General features: G+C 25.6%; 1 protein-coding gene across 1 annotated transcript; it reads left to right on the forward strand.

Annotated features, from left to right (window-relative positions):
- Window positions 1-1,986: 1,986 nt before the first annotated feature.
- Window positions 1,987-18,759, forward strand: LOC132922165 (protein ABHD1-like). Its single transcript, XM_060985523.1, has 8 exons — window positions 1,987-2,191; window positions 9,931-10,100; window positions 12,354-12,570; window positions 13,442-13,554; window positions 15,023-15,202; window positions 15,488-15,551; window positions 15,945-16,110; window positions 17,255-18,759. Exons 1-8 carry the CDS (start codon window positions 2,078-2,080, stop codon window positions 17,440-17,442), a joined length of 1,212 nt encoding a protein of 403 aa, XP_060841506.1. The 5' UTR covers window positions 1,987-2,077; the 3' UTR covers window positions 17,443-18,759.
- The last annotated feature ends 362 nt before the right edge of the window (window positions 18,760-19,121 follow it).

Here is a 19,121-nt window from a genome sequence, read left to right on the forward strand (position 1 = left end):
ACATACCTACCAACATATTATTCATACCTATTTAGGTATTTGGTATACGATAGCTAGGAGAATAAGTGTGGCAATAAGTACCTACGTACTTATATAACACAAGCTGAAGCATATTATTATTATTATTATATTAGAAATAAACACACTGCTGTAAAAATGAATAAGATAAATATTAAATAGATGTACCTACTTATTATACCTATATATATATATATATATATATATATATATATATATATTTACATACTTACGTATCGTCGTATCGGTATTCAAATTCATCCGCACGGATATTTTAAAATATCAACTGAATATTATTATATTTGTACAGATGATAGCAGGCTCATCGTGATAATTTCTGGTTTCTTATTTAACAGAAATTCGTAATTCGTATAATGTTGGTTAAAATAATATAACCCGTATTGGCCGTATATTTTAGGATATTATAATATTATAGCCTATAGGTATGTCTACGGATATAATATACCGAGTGATCCATGTGAGACACTTATTATTCCAAAAACTATTAATGGTTTTGAAATACTAAAATGGTTTTGTTATACTTTACATTATTTTTTATCGTTATTGTTTTTAATGATAGCGTGCATTTTCAATTCCTTATTTTAAATTAGATTATATTTTGGAGTGGATTAGCGTTAGGGTTATAGCTAGGTAGGTCCTTTAATGTATAGAAATGTATTTTTGGACCAGTAATTTATGAGTTATTAATTTATAAGTATTTAAGTTTAGAGGAGCTGAGTGGAGTGGTACAGGAGTAACCCACAAAGTTCAGTTCACTGATGTCGCTTATTTTAATTTGAAATACTTATAATTATAACTATAGATTAAATACGTATTATATTAGCGTTATTTAATTTATGTTATACTTATTATGTATTGTATATTAACTATAATAAACTATTTGCCCGAAATTTGATTTTTATAGATAGAAAATATTATATACTTTGATTCATATTATTCTGCTTTATTACATAAAATAGTATTGAATGAATAAGTATGTTGTCATCCAAAAGACCAAAAGAGTAAAAATTTGATGACAACGATAAAATCATAATTTTTTTTCAAAAATAAAGTAATTCAGTAATTGTTAGTTACAACTTAAAATCACGAAAAAGAAATGTTTTCAAAAACATGAGTATTTTCCAAAATAACGAGTGTCTTATGTTGATGAATCACCCTGTATATTTGTATTGTTCGGACTTATATTTTAAGTATCATATTACTGCAATATATAATACCTATATACGGCTATACCGGATACGTGCTGGACACACGGTCAATATAATAATTTATAAATTACCTATATGTCTTATAATATAAAATATACGTATAGGTATACGCGGTATAGCCGTATTAGAGGTGCATATAACAACAGCGTGTAAAGAGTATGATCGGTAATGAAATGTTTGAACATCAATATATTTTTTCCGAAATGTTTTTTCATTTCAAAATCACGAAAAACCATAATATTTTAGCTATTAAATTATACCGTCCATATTATATACTACTTAAGTATACTATATATCGTGGCCAGCGTCAAAATTAGCAGTGATTTCCGCTATCGCCGTAGTAGGCAGGTATACACATATACCTATAAATATAATGCGGAGCACTTAAATAAACAGCGAACCGTACATGATAATAGTAAAAAATCTTTTTATATTAAACACAATACATTTGTATCATAGATAATTTTTTGAAGTGTTTATTTTTATTAAAGACCCGCGACCGTCCAAGTATAATACATATAATTTCATAATCTGAACCGGTAAAAAGTAAATAGGTAAATAGACTTTAAAAATATTTTTATTTTTTTTTTTTAATAAACAATGCGATTGACCGACATTAATACATTATGTGGTCGGTTCGCATTGCAAACAAAAAAAAAAAAATACAATCACCCTGTATACAGCCGTAATAATAATATAATACATTATTATATCAGGGGTATGACGGCAGCTGCGGTGCGACCAGCGCGCCAAACTTAAACGCGCCGTCGTCGCGTTCGGCGGTCTTCGCAGACGGTAGTGGCGTAGTGCCCGCGGGTTCAGCAGCCGACATGGATCGGCTATTGATTGTAAAGCTCGCGCGGAACACCGTGCTTCCGTTGGCTTACATACTAACCGCCGCCGCGTTCGTGATAGCCGGCTACTTTTTGGCCCTAAAAACACAGGTCGGTACATCATGTTTTTATAATATAGTATATGTGCGCATATAGTATATTATATAAGCCAATACTTATACCCTAACCTAACCTAACATTTAATACTGTTAACACGTATAAATTCCTATCGTCATCATAGATATACACCAAATCGGGTAGGTACATTAACGGAGCTGTCCGCGTTTTAAATGTTTTAATCAATATAACCTATACATATGTAGGCGAAATAATAATATAGATAATATTATGTGTTTACGATGTATGTGATACAACGTACACTCACATAATATTATTGTCGTAATAGGTCGGATGATGGTGTATATTAAATGTTTGGACCATTGCAGTCTGCAGATATATTATTGTTGTTATAGCGCGTTTGTCCTTTGGCTACCTATATTATGTAGTTTTATCGTTTCCCTCCCCTTCCCCTCCTCGATTTATCGTCAAACCATGTATCCATATATACCTACCTATAGGTATTATATTCGTAATAGGTATTTTATGAGTTATTAGTATTTTAAGTTTATGTGAGCGGAATGGAGTGGTACGGGTTATCCCCGCAAAAAGTAGGTCTTCTACCACAGTTTTGAATACTTTGTTATAAGTCATAAACTATTCATCCTAGTTTCGATTTTTACTCCGAAAAATATCCTGCTTCAGAATATGAAATTAAATATGTTTATTTTCATTCATAATAGTATAAAATATAAACATTTAAAACGATAAAAAAAATATTGTTTATTTCGACTGGAGATTATATAAAAAAAATATTCTAAAAAGTTGATACTCGTAGATTTTGAAATAATGAATGTTGTTCGATATCAGAATGACTCAGTATAATATTTTATTGATATTTTTAATTTTCGCAAAAAACTCATTAGATATGTACTTATACTTATCTATCTATAATCTAATAATAACATTAATAATATTTCGTTATAATATAAAAAGATATAATATATACAATATAGTTAATATACATAAATAATTTGTCAATAGTCATACCTGTTATAGTAATTTTTGTGAAAAAAATATATTCAAAACCAATGGTGAATAGCGGAATAGAGAATCTAGAAATCCGTTTCTAGGCAAAATATTATTAAGAAATTAGATCACTTTTTAAATATCGTGGTATCGTATTGCTCATGGGTTAAATAATGCGATCATTATGGTACCATATAAACCTATATTGATAATTATACAATGTATTTCGAGTCCCATCGTATCGACGGTGGTCTTTTGGTTTTTACAAATTATAATTATGTGTTATTATTTATTAGCAATAGAAAACTGTAACTGTTATAAACAAGTCGAAGACAGGCGGTATACCACTTCAGAGGTTATATTTTTTTTGAAAAAAAATGTTAAAGTTATCATTAAAAACGTATTTTACATTATTAAACGTAGGATTTAATGCATTTTTTTCTATTTTTAGTTAAAAAATCTTTTCAGAATCGTAAATTGATTTAATAACGATTCATCGCTTATCATTGTTATTATATTTTAACTCAACTCTACAGCTTAAACGATTAATATTTTATTATTGAATATTGTAATATAAAATAAATGTGTATAATAAATTAACTACATTGCAGTTGTGTTTTATAATAATTAAGTAAAGTAGTAAATATTTAAAGTTAAAAGTATGTTACGTTGAGATATGCTATATACAATTTAATTTTCTTGTAAAATAATTACAAATTATTTGTTCATAAATATGTAAATTCATTTATATTCAAATAATTATAAATAATGAACTCGGTAATTCGTTAAAATTATCGTGTCGTTAATTTGTTAAACATTTTGTCTTAAAATGGGACATCAGTACATATTTCTTTGTTCACACCCATTTATTAAGAAACCTTTCTCCGTATTTTACCAATCGTAGCTAGTGATTACATTATTGAAATTATTAGTATCGTTTCTAATTATAATAATAAAAAATATACAATTAAATGCCTGTTTTCTGGGAGCTTTTTTTTAAATTTTATTTTTAAGAAAATTATTAATATTTATTTTTCCATATACTTATAATTATTTATAAATTTCTTCAATGTAAAAATATTTAAAAAAAACGTCTTTAACTTTATTTTGACAATGGCGTTATCGTAGAAATTTAAAAGAAATAATAACTTATTTTTTATTATTTATTTATTTAGCCTCGGCAATGATGGCTATTCGATTTTAAATTATAAGTACTTACTTTAAAATTTAGAGTTTAAATTATTTAATTTTACATAAATATATTTTTTTAATAACATAATTTATCTTATTTTGATATGTTGATGAAGATGAACTGTTGTTATTTGGTACCCGGGTTAAATGCTTTCTCAGAATATTGAAAATTCTCGTTTAATAAATTGTTGTTAATGACAAATTTGAAAATCTGATTAAAAGCGATATTTTGCAGCTCATAGTCTTGTAGTTATATTATATATACATTAGCATTATTAAAGAATAGGTACATTTTAAACTACGTGTTTGTGTATATAATAGTTAGTAATTACAAAAAGTAATACATTATTCTAATTTTTCGTATAGTTACATGAATAGTTAATAGAATTAATTTAATACTAATGTTATTACAAAAAATAATAAATAGGTAGGTATATAATATATTATAATTAGGGCTCGAATATTATATGTATTTATGAAACTAAAATACGTATTTACATTAGCAAAATATGTACATAAATATGTGCTAAAAAATCAAAATATGTATTTTACTAATATGATTTATTTATTAATATTTAATTATATAACATATCCATATGAGTTTCTAATGAAATAAAATAATATTTTAAATAGTAAAATTATTTAAAAAAAGGTGTTACAAATTATAAAATAGAAATAAAAAAACCTAAAATAAAATAAAAATTTTAATTATCTTGATTACAATTTATGATAACAGTCATTTTTAAATTTTTAAATTCAAAAGATCTTCGATTTGGTCGTAAAATTGCCTTATACCGACTAAATGATCTTTCGGCTTCCACTGATGTTATTGGACAGTATTGTATTTTGACTATGTTTGAAGGAGTGAGTTATATCTACTGTAGATTAAGTTCAATATTTGTTATTATTTTGTTACTATTTATTGTACTTTTGGAAATTTGGGAAATTGTTTGTATTGAAAAATACAATCGTACATAATTAATAATTATTAAAAAAAATCGTAAATGAACAAATAGTCAAAATATGTAGGAAAAAATGGAATTATTGAGAAGTATGTAAAAATATATAAAATAAAATATAGTTAATTTCATTGGAAATCCCTCGAAACGAATATTATATTACTCATTTAAATTAATTTATCAATTCACAGTAAAAATATGTATTTACATATAAATCCAAGCCCTAATTATAATATATAAATATGTAAGACTATATGAGTGTTGAGCTAGAGTACTTTTTTTTAAGTTAAAAATCACTACATGGGGGAGGGGGGATGAATATTTTTCACGAAGCGCTCCTTTCTCGAATTGAGTATCTATATACAGTGTATATAGTACCAAATTTTTATTGAAATTATATCGTAAAACTATTTTAAGCGTATTCCAATATTTGATAGATTTTTCCACTTAATTGGAAAAATATAAAATACGGCTTTTATGTAAACATTTATATGTTCATTGTTCAATTTTTAGTTTAAGAGTTTCTCACCATACTACCTAGTACTTACTAGTCCGACTAGTAGGTACTACAGCTCTTAACCGAATAATTAAAATTGCTTTTTTTCAACTCTTTTTTCTAACTATTTTTTCCGATGATAAAGTAATGCTTGTATTTATTTACAGCTTAGAGCAGCGTTTTTCAACCTAATTAAAATTATTAGTTTAATCAAATGAAAGTATCCAAATTCTTTATTTTAGCTTGTAAGCGGCTATATATTTGTATATATTGATTTTACGAAGATTTGTATTTTTCTATTTTAAAAGTGTCTTTTATCATTTTTTTGAGCAGTAAAAATGCTTTGATTTTTAATTTTTGAGGTGGTTTTTGGTAGAAAATTGGATCTAGTTGATACATTGGAGTGACTAAACTCAAAAGTAATAAATGCTCACTGCTCAGTAGTTTTCTTAATAGTCGAAAAAAATAAAATTAAAAAATTAAAGAAAAAATGGGAATCTTTACATCAAACGATATTTTGACCAAATTAATTTCTTTTTTTTATCATAGGTAATTCAAACCTATGAAGCAACTACCTTAAATAAGTACTCACCCACCATTTTTTTTTCATATTTTAAACGATTTTTCTATTAGGTAGGGTACTTACCTATTATTTCTTTAGGTGTATAGATATGTAGTTAGGTGTGACTATAGGAATATAAATTATAGACTAGTCTAGCCGTCTATAGGTCCTGGAGACTGGATTCATTAGGATACCCAACCCCATTTTTGCATGAGGCGGTTATCTCATAAAATAGCTATTCACGCCGCCACTGTAGAGTTGTATCCATTTGCGATTTGCCCGGTCTTTTTTTAATAATATTTATGAAAACCTCAATGTATTATAGGTTATCGTATACTTAGTTATAAATATGATCAAACTTTAGTCTGGAAATAAGTTTTAAATATAATAAATATAATAGTTCAAATTATATTATAATTTTAAATTTAAGAAAATTAATCGACTTTGTATCCAATTTCCAACACGAAAAACTTACTGAAATATAATACTGAATAATATATATATCATCTGACTTTAAATGTTCGTAGTTCTGATGTATGAGTGTGTTGTGTAAACACACTATACGTCTTAAATGAAGAGTCACTGAGCAAAAAAAAAAAATTCTAGAATTTCTTACCAATCAATAATTATAATCAGCGACGTATGGTTAACCTGAAACTTTTTAGAGGCTTATCTTTATAAATCTAGTAAATCCACCCACTCAAAATACGATAAAGACATTTTATGTCAGATTTTTAACTACTTGTCATAATAAATACTAAATTATTATCCATTCGCCAAAAAAGCGACCGCCCCTTTTACCATGCCATTGATTATCATGTATATATATGTATATATATGTATATATAGGTATTATATTTATATATAGTTATTACTTATTACTTATTGATTAAATAATTTAATCCTTATTAATTTCGAAAACCTACTACTACCACAAAGATAATATCTTTAGTTTATGCTTTCTGATGTTGTCACTAGTTACTGCTCATATAATTTACATAATTTAATGTATCTAGTAATTAATAGTAAATATAATATAACGATGGCATAATATAATAAATAATATATTAATGACATGTTAATACATTTTAATTTGAACTAATCAATCCGAATCCTTTTTTCATAATATATTATCTGTTACATCGTTACATGATTTTAGGCTAACAATTGTATACCTAACAATAAATAAATCGTCATAAAAGGCACTTTTAAGTTTCTATTTTAAGTCAATACAGAGCAAAGGCAATTTATTACCTTCTTATAATACATAATAGAATTAATAAAGTTCGCACATCTCTATAGGAGCTTTCATACTCTCTTTCACATATTTTCTTTTCAACTCGTCTATATAGTACTCTTATACGAAAATATACGATATGAATCAATAGGTATCATCTAACCGCTATCCGCGTCATTGCATCAAAGTCATCCCCTGTGATAATACATAATACCTCATAATACATCAGGAACCAAGCTAATTTTGACATCTAGTTCTCTATTTATTTATTAGTTTGACTCATTACATCTTATATTCTTACACTATTCGTTCTAATTTAACATGTTGTTTAAGCGTATAGTTAATTTTCTCTTGTTATGTACTCAGTAATTAAAACCTGTAACTAATGAAAATAAATATTAGATACATACCCAAGTAAGTAAATAACAATTTAATATTATTAGTATTTAAATAATTTAAAGAAATATGGTGATAAAAAAATTGTAATTTATTGTATTGCATTAACTCAAAGAATACGCACACGAACTTATTATTTATTATTATGTATATTGCGAGGGCATTTTTTTGTAGTCATCAATAATATACAGTTTGAACAAGTAAGTAGGGTTGTTTTTTTTATCATATTGATCACTTTTTTGAAGATATATTGGTATACTCGATATTTTAGAACATCGTTGTTTTAACATATTATGTTTTTGCGTTATCCACGCCAAAATAATTAAAACGGGTATATTGTTGTCACGGGTACAGTTATGATATTGTAATATTATTATAACCATAAACCATAATATAGGCATATCAGCAATTTTAGATAGGTAACGAATGAAATAATAATATTAATTTTCTTTGCTAAGGAATATTACTATATTTTTATACCGATTACGAAAATAATTGTGACCAGATTGCTAACACATCTAGTTAGTTTTATCATGGATAATATAAGTAATGCTATTAATTAACAATACTTTACATTACTTACTCTCATTCTTAACACGTTCACGTCCGCGTATATTTCAGAGGTCGCGCCTATCCAGCCGTGTAAATATTGATAACATTACACTTATGACCACCAGGCAAATTGATAAACATAAAAATTCCGGGAATTCGTTCATAATATAATATATTGTTAATAAAAAAAAATTGTGGAGATCATTTAATTATTTTTTTTAATTCCATTATTAATAATTTATGAGGAATCTAGCAATACATTTTCAAGCTTCTTTACCCAGCAAAAATGTCTTCTTATTTATAGAAAAAAAACAAAAAAAAAATCAAAAATTAAAAATATCTATAAATAGTTTAAAAAAAGACAAACTATAATAAAACCATACAATGTGTTTAAGAAATGATAAATTATGGTAGTATAAACATTTGGGAACAATTTTAAGTATCTATAGTAGTTACCTTTTTGTCAAGTATAAAATAGTGCAGATTTTGTGTATAAAAATTCTTGTTTTCTTGGTTTATTAAAAAGCGTTTTTCTTTTAATCCCTCAAAGTAACAACTATATTTAATCAAACCAATTTAGTTTATAGAACCATCTATAAAGTTCAAAATATCTATTGCTTCGCTTAAAATTTTAAATATTTAGTATGTATTACCTTTGACTTTGGACATGTTTTAGTATGTTAGTTGCGCTGTGTTAAACATTAATCAGCATACAATTATATCTATGTCATTAACAATTATACATTTATTTTAATTAGATTCAAAAACGAGTAAGGTCACAAGAACTAATTTTTTTTAGAATATCCGAGTAATATTTTATATAGTTAAACATTTTAATAGTTTGTATTCAGCATAATAAAATCTCATCTTAACCACAAATCGTAAAATATTAAATTGTAATTGGAAAAAAAATCAAAATTATAAAATGTTTATTATTTTATAGGTACAATGTATAAAAAATTATTTTAATGTCGTAAGTATGTCTATCTAAATTTTAAATCAATATAGCCAATATATGTATTTATTATCATATTATGTATGATTATATTGGATAAATGTTGCTTTATGTAACATTTCGAAAGATGTTTAAGTACTCTGGGTTCAAATTATTAGTATATATAACATATGAAAAATCATTTAGAATGAATTTCTCCTAATAGACAAAACTTCTATTTGAAAATTTAAAATATCACCCAAGTTTTGATGAATAAAATCTAATTTATCAGTACAATTTTCCTTTATATTAAATTAAATTACAGTAAAAATAACATATTAATAGAAATTTGAAAATTAAATATATTATGTATATGTGTATAAATATATTATATATATATTATATTATATTAAGTATACAATATTTTTTATTTTTAGTCTTCCATGTTGTTTTGTAAAGATGGAAACTTTAAGCAGTTCCTTATTAAAAAAGTACCTGTTGTCAGAGAAAAATATTTACCTTCAATTTGTGGTTTCAATGGGTATGCACATACAGTTTTGGCTACACTATTTAGAGATATCATTACACCTACAGTAGTGTATGACAGGTAAGTTGTGTACTTGTTTTATGGTTTTATTTTTTATGATAATTAATAACGATATAAATATAATTGAATTTTGTTTATAAAAACAAAAACATGTTATAGACTTGAACTCTTTGAAAAATATACTATACTGTAAAATGTATAAAAAAATTTGTATAGGTGTCAGAGGTAATATAAATAATTATTAGAGATGTTACAAACCCCGATATTTGAGAATAAATAAACCGAAACTGGAGAATTCTTAAAACTTAAAAAAATTATTATTACAATAAAATGATAAAATAAGACGAATAAATGTTATGTTTACCCTCACAATAGTTCTATTTTAGTAATTGTTATCGTTTTTGATCATACTTAACGATTTTTAAACCGAACTATTAGCATATCACTAGCTTGGTGTGTATGAATATTGAAAATATTCTGATGATTTTCTAAAAATTATATCTTAAATGAACCGAACTTTGTTTTAGTTTGGCTCGCTTCAAAAATCAAACTATTCGTAACATCGTTAATTGTAATTCTATTTTTAGTGTAGTCTCTACTATATTTACATTAAGAACAAGTAATAACTTTAGATTATACATTAAGAACTGAAATATTGCTGAATTGTCTGAATTTTTCAAAATATGTCAACGGTGTTTTAGTCTATACTTATTTTAATTTTTACTGTTAATTAATAATTTATGAATTACAAGTAAAAAAATATAAATATGTTTGCATTTATAATGAGAAATTAATTATTAATAGAATCAGCAAATTATTATCGAGTACCTATAATTTGGTGATCTATACTATAATTTGGTAACTTAAACATTTAACCTAATTTTTCTAACCCATTTTTGGCTAGTTATTATTATAAGTTCTAAAATTCGGTAGGCTGGTAATTAGTAATATTTACCCTATACCTACGGTACTGATTAAGTAGGTCACAGCAGTGTCTATCAGTTAGGTACTTAGGAAAATGTATACTTATATAACGCATGTGACTATTGTCTATACATTTCATTCAAGGAAACGGCATAAGTGCATATTATATATGTCGAAGCCATGTTCCATATACGAGAACACGTGTTCCAAAAACCTACCGTACTGTACCCCACATAACAACAACAACAAAATATTTTGGTATGAAATAAAGTTAACAATTAGTATGCGAAGTAATAAGATGAGAATATATAAATAATTTCACAAATTGATGAGCAGTTTGGTATATACTGTGTTGCAATGAATGGTAGAGAGTTGAGACCTATAGCCAGTTTTATGTAATGTGACTGTATATTGGTGGTTATGGTCATATGGATTATAATTTAAAAACAATAGTCAATACATAAGTAAGTAAAAAAAATCTATGATTTTTGAGCAGAAAATATTTAGCTGGAAGAACTAAGAGGTACAAACAGGAGTGTTTAAATAATATATATACATTTAAATTAAAATATAAAAAAAAAGTGTCAAAACTTTATAAAAATGAATAGAATAATAATTAACTGATTTTAATTATAATTACTAAAAATTCGAAACGTAAAATAAATTATGAAAAATAATTTTGACTAAATATATGGATACAAGGTGGGTACTTGCCACACCTAATATTTTTTCGGAGGCAGTTATTATTTTGCCCCCCCCCTCCTCCAGATATGTCAAAATCAGAAATCTTTAAAACTTCTAAATTAAAGAAAAAATACAACGCATTTAATATATAAAATATATTTATACAAAAAAATATTTTTTTTTCAAATTATTGCATATAACTTGTTTGTACATTTATTTCACGTTTCTCATATTAATACTAGTTACATAAAGTTAATAGCTTATTATTTTCACCAGAATTAGATTTTTGCTTCTTATGTAGCCTACTGCCATATTCATTCAATTGTATTCGCCCGCAAAACTGTCTAAAAACTCGGAGAATGTATAAGATAGGTACTTAGATTTACTAAATAATATTTAAACTTAATAACATTTTTAATAAAATTGTATATAATATATAAACTTTATGTATATAATAGTACAAAGTGTCCGCGTTTCGCACTTTTAATGCTCGACCGTATAAAGTGACCAAGAACCAAATTATTTTGTCCTCCCATCATGCGCCGTTAATAAATAATTTATAATACTATAATAAATTATATTATACAAATTATTGTTTATTATGTTAAAAATGTAATTTATATACTAAAGTAATAACCTTATAATGCCTTATATAAGCTTGATGTGTTAATAATAATAATTTTGTTTTACTATACAATTCTATAGAGAAATTTTGACGTTAAACGACGGTGGTGAACTCGCTATAGACTGGCTGTATCCAAAATCTAAAGGTCCACAAAGTTTAGTTACTGTAATCATACTCACTGGACTTACAGGCGATAGTCAATCTGAATATGTCAGGGAAACGGTTAATGAGCTATTTGAAAAAGGCTATTGTTGTGTTGTTTTTAATTACAGAGGCCGAGGAGGTGTAAAACTGAAGGTAAAACAAAATGCTAACGCTAATTAAAGTATATGAATTAATTAATGCATGAAAATAATATTTATTTATAAATACATTTAATTCATAAATATTATTTATATTAGAGAACTTTAAAAAAATAACTTAAAATTAAGGCCACCAAATATATTTTATTTCCTATAGGAAAAAAAATGACTAACATTTTTTTTAAGAATATATAGAATTGTTTAATAACTTTTTAAATTTACTTATAGGTTTTATAAATATCACAAAAATAGTCAATGGGGATAAATTTCTTGCTGGAAATATCTTATCACCGAACGTTCCCGTTTAATATACCTAGTTAAAATATTTATTTAATAATAGGTATTTATACATTTTTAAATAATTGCTTCTTTTCTTTCTTTTATATCCATAAATCAAACTTTGAGGGTGCTAAAATTACACTTATTTTATACAAATTCGAAATCCGTACTTCATTAGTATATCCGATCTGCACGTTCAGCCAAAATAATGATCATAAAACTATATTTATTTTTTATATGTATATAATATTGTATACTCATATTAATTCAAGGCTTTAATGTTATATTAGTTGTCTATACCTAACGCCGAGTATGCACAGTTACACCACTCGCTGCAAATATCAATACAATGTTTATTTAATAGTGATTAAATTATTTAAAAAAAGTAGGTACTTAACCTTTCGTTAAAAACGCGATCCATTACGCCCTCTAAGCGACAACTAGTTATATTAATAATTAATTATAAAGCATGAGCCCTTCAAACCGTAATCACGCTAAAATATCTGATATTATTATACTATTCTCTTCGATTAGGTATAATATATTATAAAGTTTACAATCATTAAATACTGATTGTATTTCGACAGACCGCCCGAACGTACTCGGCGACCAACATCGAAGACTTGACTGAAGTTCTGAAACACATTAAGTCCAAACGGCCAAACAGTCCGATCGCCGGCATAGGATTCTCAATGGGAGGGTAACATTGTCGTCGTCATCCTTGCCACGGTCACAGTAGTTGTAATACACACTATAACCGAGAACGAACGTACCGAAGGTACCAACAATGTTTGTTTGAGTGACAAAAGAGTTTCCTAAACACTGTTTTGATATTGATTTTTTTATAATGGTTTGATACCTATGATTTTTACAAATTCTGTCGCATGTGCATGTGTTACTTTTTGATCTTACCGGGACAATAAAATCTATTTTTTTTTTCAAGATATCAAGATATTTTCAGAATATTTGTACAATGTATTCTTTATATTCATATACTATTAACTGTGCTTGTATACGATTTTTTTTCCGCATTCAGTGTTTTTTTATTTGGTTTACTATTATACGAACTATAATAACTATATAATATAGGTAATGAAATTTAAAAAACCTACTTAAAAGTTTTAGTATGTCATTTATAACGTAATAAACTTTTAATCACTCAATTTATAGTGAAAGAAATATATAGTATAATAATAGAATAAAAAACTATCGATTATTGTGTGTTTTATACTTACAATTTATTATTTATTGTAGGTATCATCAATTTGGCCATCACTCTTTATCGATTTTTGTATCTTTAAATAATAATATCTAGTTACGCTTGTTTTCGGGTCACATACTTTATAATTTACAATATTGAAAACTATTTAAGTTCAATGAAGTTACTATAGGGTATGTATAACGTATATACCTACATAGTAACAAACTATTTTTACTTATTTAATTATTTTAGTTTTAAATTAAGTTACAACTTTCTATATTTAAATTAACAAATCTAATAATCTATAATCATTACACTTTTATATGTTGCTTTGAATAAATACTTATGATTAAAAAAAACACATTATAGTTGTATTAGTACAATCTTCTATTTTTAGATCTTCTAATCTTTTATTTGGTGGATATTAATTTCTATTATTTTAACTTTAACTTTATATTGAATGAGTAATAAATAGAATAAATAGATATTATCGATCTAGATTATTATATACAGAGTGATTCTTTTGATAATAATCACTAATTATATTTTTAAGGACGAAGAGATCATGGTAAAATATAAAATGTTAGAATTGTTAACTATTAAAAATAGCATTATTTTACAATGATTGTTGAATAAATGAAGCATTTGATTTAGTTTTTCAACTTAAACTTTAAGTTAATATTTTTTAAAATAGCCAAACAAAGTTTGTGTGTGATAAATTGACGAATAAATACGTTATTTTTTCTTGATAGAAATATTTTCTGCACGTGTTTGATATTATATTGACAATTTTTTCTTAAACCGTGTGATATAAAAATTTGGTTTGAAAAAAACCCGGCAACCACGCCGATGACTTTTTCTTATTGGTACGTTCTTTCTTGAGCATATTGTGTAGTTAGTAACTTCCACCTTCGCATGAGTTGACATCATCATAATATTCTTATTCATTATACTATTTTATTAACAGAACATTACTGGGAACATTTTTAATGTCATCTGAACAAGAGAAAAACAAACACTTGGTCACAGGGATACTAATATCAGTTCCATGGAATGTAAAACAAGCTTGTAAAAACGCAGAAAGTTCTTGGTTGATGCGAAAAATGGGCGAAAACTTGTCCCATCATTTACGTAGTGTCGTCGTTAAGTAAGTAATTAGGAGAGTAGAACATTAAATTGAGAATACGAGGAATATACTGTACCCTTTAGGGCCAGTTGTACCGTCTACGATTAAACTCCGATTACGTTTAATCACTGATAACAGATTTTATAACCGGCCTAATTCGGCTGATTAAACTGTGGTTAACTTTAATCAGAGACGGTACAACTGTAAATATGACCTTGAATATGTATCATGCAAATTAATTGCTACAAATCCATAATCTATGGCACCTAGATAATAACATATGATAATTAATTAACGTTATTTTAGGAACAAAGATGTCGTTTTCAAACAAGATACTGACAGAGCGTTAGATTACAACATGATTAAACAGGTATGACACTAGAAAATATTTAAATATTATACACTTATTGATTTAGAATTTGTATCCTTGGAAGTTGATAATGTTCAATATAAAATATTAAACTGTAATATTAAGTGTATATAATCACCAAGACAATATAATTATCATGAATAAATGAACACAGTGAAAATATATTCAATATTATAATATGTATAATATGATACTACTTTAACTTTAAATTTAAATTTTAAACAAGATTCTATTTATAGTTGAGTACACTATTCAGTTTACTAAGTTCATACTTATATTAATTGTATTCAATATTATACAGTATATTCTCATGTTAAAATATTAATTTTAACACAATGAAAGTAATACTATTAATATTAAAAATTAAATTATCATGTTGGGTGATGATTTCAGTGTAACACCATCCGTGAGTTCGATACAGCCTATACCATTAAAATATTCAACTACTCCAATGTATATCATTATTACGAGGACGCAACATTGAGCAACAAACTTCATCTGATCAACGTACCATGTCTGTGTTTAAGTGCCGCAGACGATCCTTTTCTTTACTTTAGAGGTATGACGTGTATATAGTATATATAGTTAATCAAAATAGAAGGCGCTAATTGTGTTTATCCTTGTACGTCAAAAACTCGCTCGCCGACTATTTATTTTGTACCTAACACTCTTCCAGTACTTCCACCAGCTTTTAGTAACTTAAGTTCCCACAACTCTTCTTGAAAATTGGTGTAAATTATTAATTAAACTATTAAACTAACTATATATATATATATATATAACTCATAAACTTTACCTAAAATCATTATGTATTATATTCTATAATAATAATTGTGGATATCTATACAATATATTATACATAATAGGATTTGTTTTTAGTCTTCGGCTTATAAAACAATTTTTTTTTTACCTCTCTGTCTTCGATTGCTTTCTTCTAATTGTAGGTTTTCGGATCTACAGTTTTTACATTTCTTCTTAAATCACTGTTTTTATCACGGAATCATCACATTTTCACCAGTTATCACTAGCCTACGTCAATTGTCGTGTCGTAATTTACTCCGAGATATATTATGTGGTCTACTCCACTCACCGCTTTGTGGGCCTCACTGCTTCAGCACAGGCTACATATCTACCTTTTTAATATTTTAGATTTAAGGATTTCTAGCCTTAATTCTTTGTTTTTCTCTAAGCTAAAGCCTCGGGACTCTTGGGTCACACAAGATAATTGCAGGAGAAACCAAATCCATTTATATTTAAACTTTAGGTTTTTAAATATGGTTCCGGATTTTGAAAGGGTATTAACTTCAAAGTAACATTTATTTAACATTTATACTTTTGTTGGCATCTCTGTATTTAGTTCATTGTCTCTATTGGTACATATACATAATAAAATAGAAAATTATATTTTTTTCCTAAAATCATATTCCAAATGTTCCAATGATATTAATAATGAGGAAAAAAGTAATTTGCGGGTATTTACTTCCTACACGTCTTTGTTAAGACCCGTGTAGCTATATTTATTTATTTTTAAGTTACCCTAGGCAAAAACGGGGGTAGTTTATAGATATTTGTTTACATTTTATAATATATATGTATTTGGTACATAGGACATATTAATACATTTTATTATATAATAATTTTATTTTATACTATCATATTAAAATTCGAAATTATTGTTACGTATTTAATATTTTATATTACAGACATACCCGTGAACGAAGCTGACAAACACGAAAATTTGGCTATCTTAGTGACTTCTGGCGGTGGTCATGTGGGTTACCTGGATACTTTTTGGCCATTCACGAACAATAACTTTATGTTAAAGCTCATCCAACAATATTTCGACGCGATTATGGTAGATAAGAATTATGAAAAATTTGTTAATCTTTAAACGATTTGTTTTTCTATTTATTACAGTAAAATATATATTAGTGTTGTACGTAAATTATAAAACAATACTGTATACGACCGATGATAATCGTTGCGGGTAGGATTAGTGACTTTAAATATTGCTTTTGATTTAAACTATTTTGTTATTTGAATTTTAAATCGAAAATGTCACTAAGACGTTTTAAGCATAGTTTTAAATTAAAAACATTTTATTACTTCGTTATTGTTATTAATAAATGAGATGGATCAAGGGTATACATACAATAGGTTATTGAATAAAATTCAAAATTGATAAATTATAAGAATATTATTTTATTAGATAATATATTTAAATGAAGGAATAATATTGTTTTTGTAAAAAATAAATCGTATAGCTACCTGCATTTTGTTAACCTTATAACTTGGTTTGTATATGTTTTATACATATAGTCCCTAGTCTTTACTCCCCTCTCTATACGTTCTGAAATTCGTAAAAACCCAACAAGAGATATCCGTTTTATGAAGAGTTTAATACTTTAATGTATAATAAGTTATTTTTTCATTTAAATACTATCTAGTAATAACAATTTATTTTTATTTAATTTTTTATTACATTATAATTAATTCATGATTTAGCAATATTATCACGCCAATTATTATTATAAAAATACTTTTTATTTTAATGATTTATGTTTATTTATTTCAAACTATAATTATATAGTATACTCGTATATGTTAACATTTCACAATAATAATTACAGACTAGATAAATTTTTATTGTAGAATTATTAAATTATTTATAAGATACATCAGATTATATTATACATTTATGTATTGTGCATGTTTTTTCTGATTAGAACACTAAGCGTCCGGGCCACATTAGGCTGTAACAATTTGTTTAATTTATATGTATTATTTTAAATATTTTTGTTTCATATAATAACATTAATTGGATAATGGATATGTATACAAAATACAAATTAAGTAAAAAATTAATAAATTATGAATACAAATTTAATTTTTAAATTTCAATATTATGGATATTATATACACTGTGGTGTTATTATTATTCATTATTATAATGAGTATAATACAAGTAATTACTATTTTACTATACGTATATTTTTATTTACTCTAACTTGTATGAGAACTACATGAATAACTATTATTTATACTAGTTAATAATAATTATTATTTTTATTCATCTGGAAATAGTGAAAATATAACAATAGAATAATAACAACCATATATTTGTATTTTGTAATAAATATCAATTTACATTTCACAATATTATTATATTTACATTTATTAAAAATAAAATTATTAGTTAAAATTACGATATGAATGTGTATCATCTGAAATAATGGTTAGATCTTAAATCAAAATAAATACATTTGTTCTAATAGACTACAATAAGTAATAATAAAACTGACCACGACTTTTTAAGAAGTTAAGAAGTTTTAAGAAATTGTTTTATCGTGTATATTTAATTAATAATATCTACCGTTTTGTTGCAACACTATTCTGAACAGGTTAAACAAGTTTTAAATGTTTTAATATATACTTTTAAAGTTTTAAAAACGGGACAAGCATAATATTAATAAAATACAAATATATTATACGACTAGGTATATGTAGGGTATCTATATTAATCATAACAACTAAGTATAAAAAAAAAATTACAATTGGACATTGATTAGT

This window comes from Rhopalosiphum padi, chromosome 2 (genome assembly GCF_020882245.1).
Source record: "Rhopalosiphum padi isolate XX-2018 chromosome 2, ASM2088224v1, whole genome shotgun sequence".
Taxonomy (NCBI): Eukaryota; Metazoa; Arthropoda; class Insecta; order Hemiptera; family Aphididae; genus Rhopalosiphum; species Rhopalosiphum padi.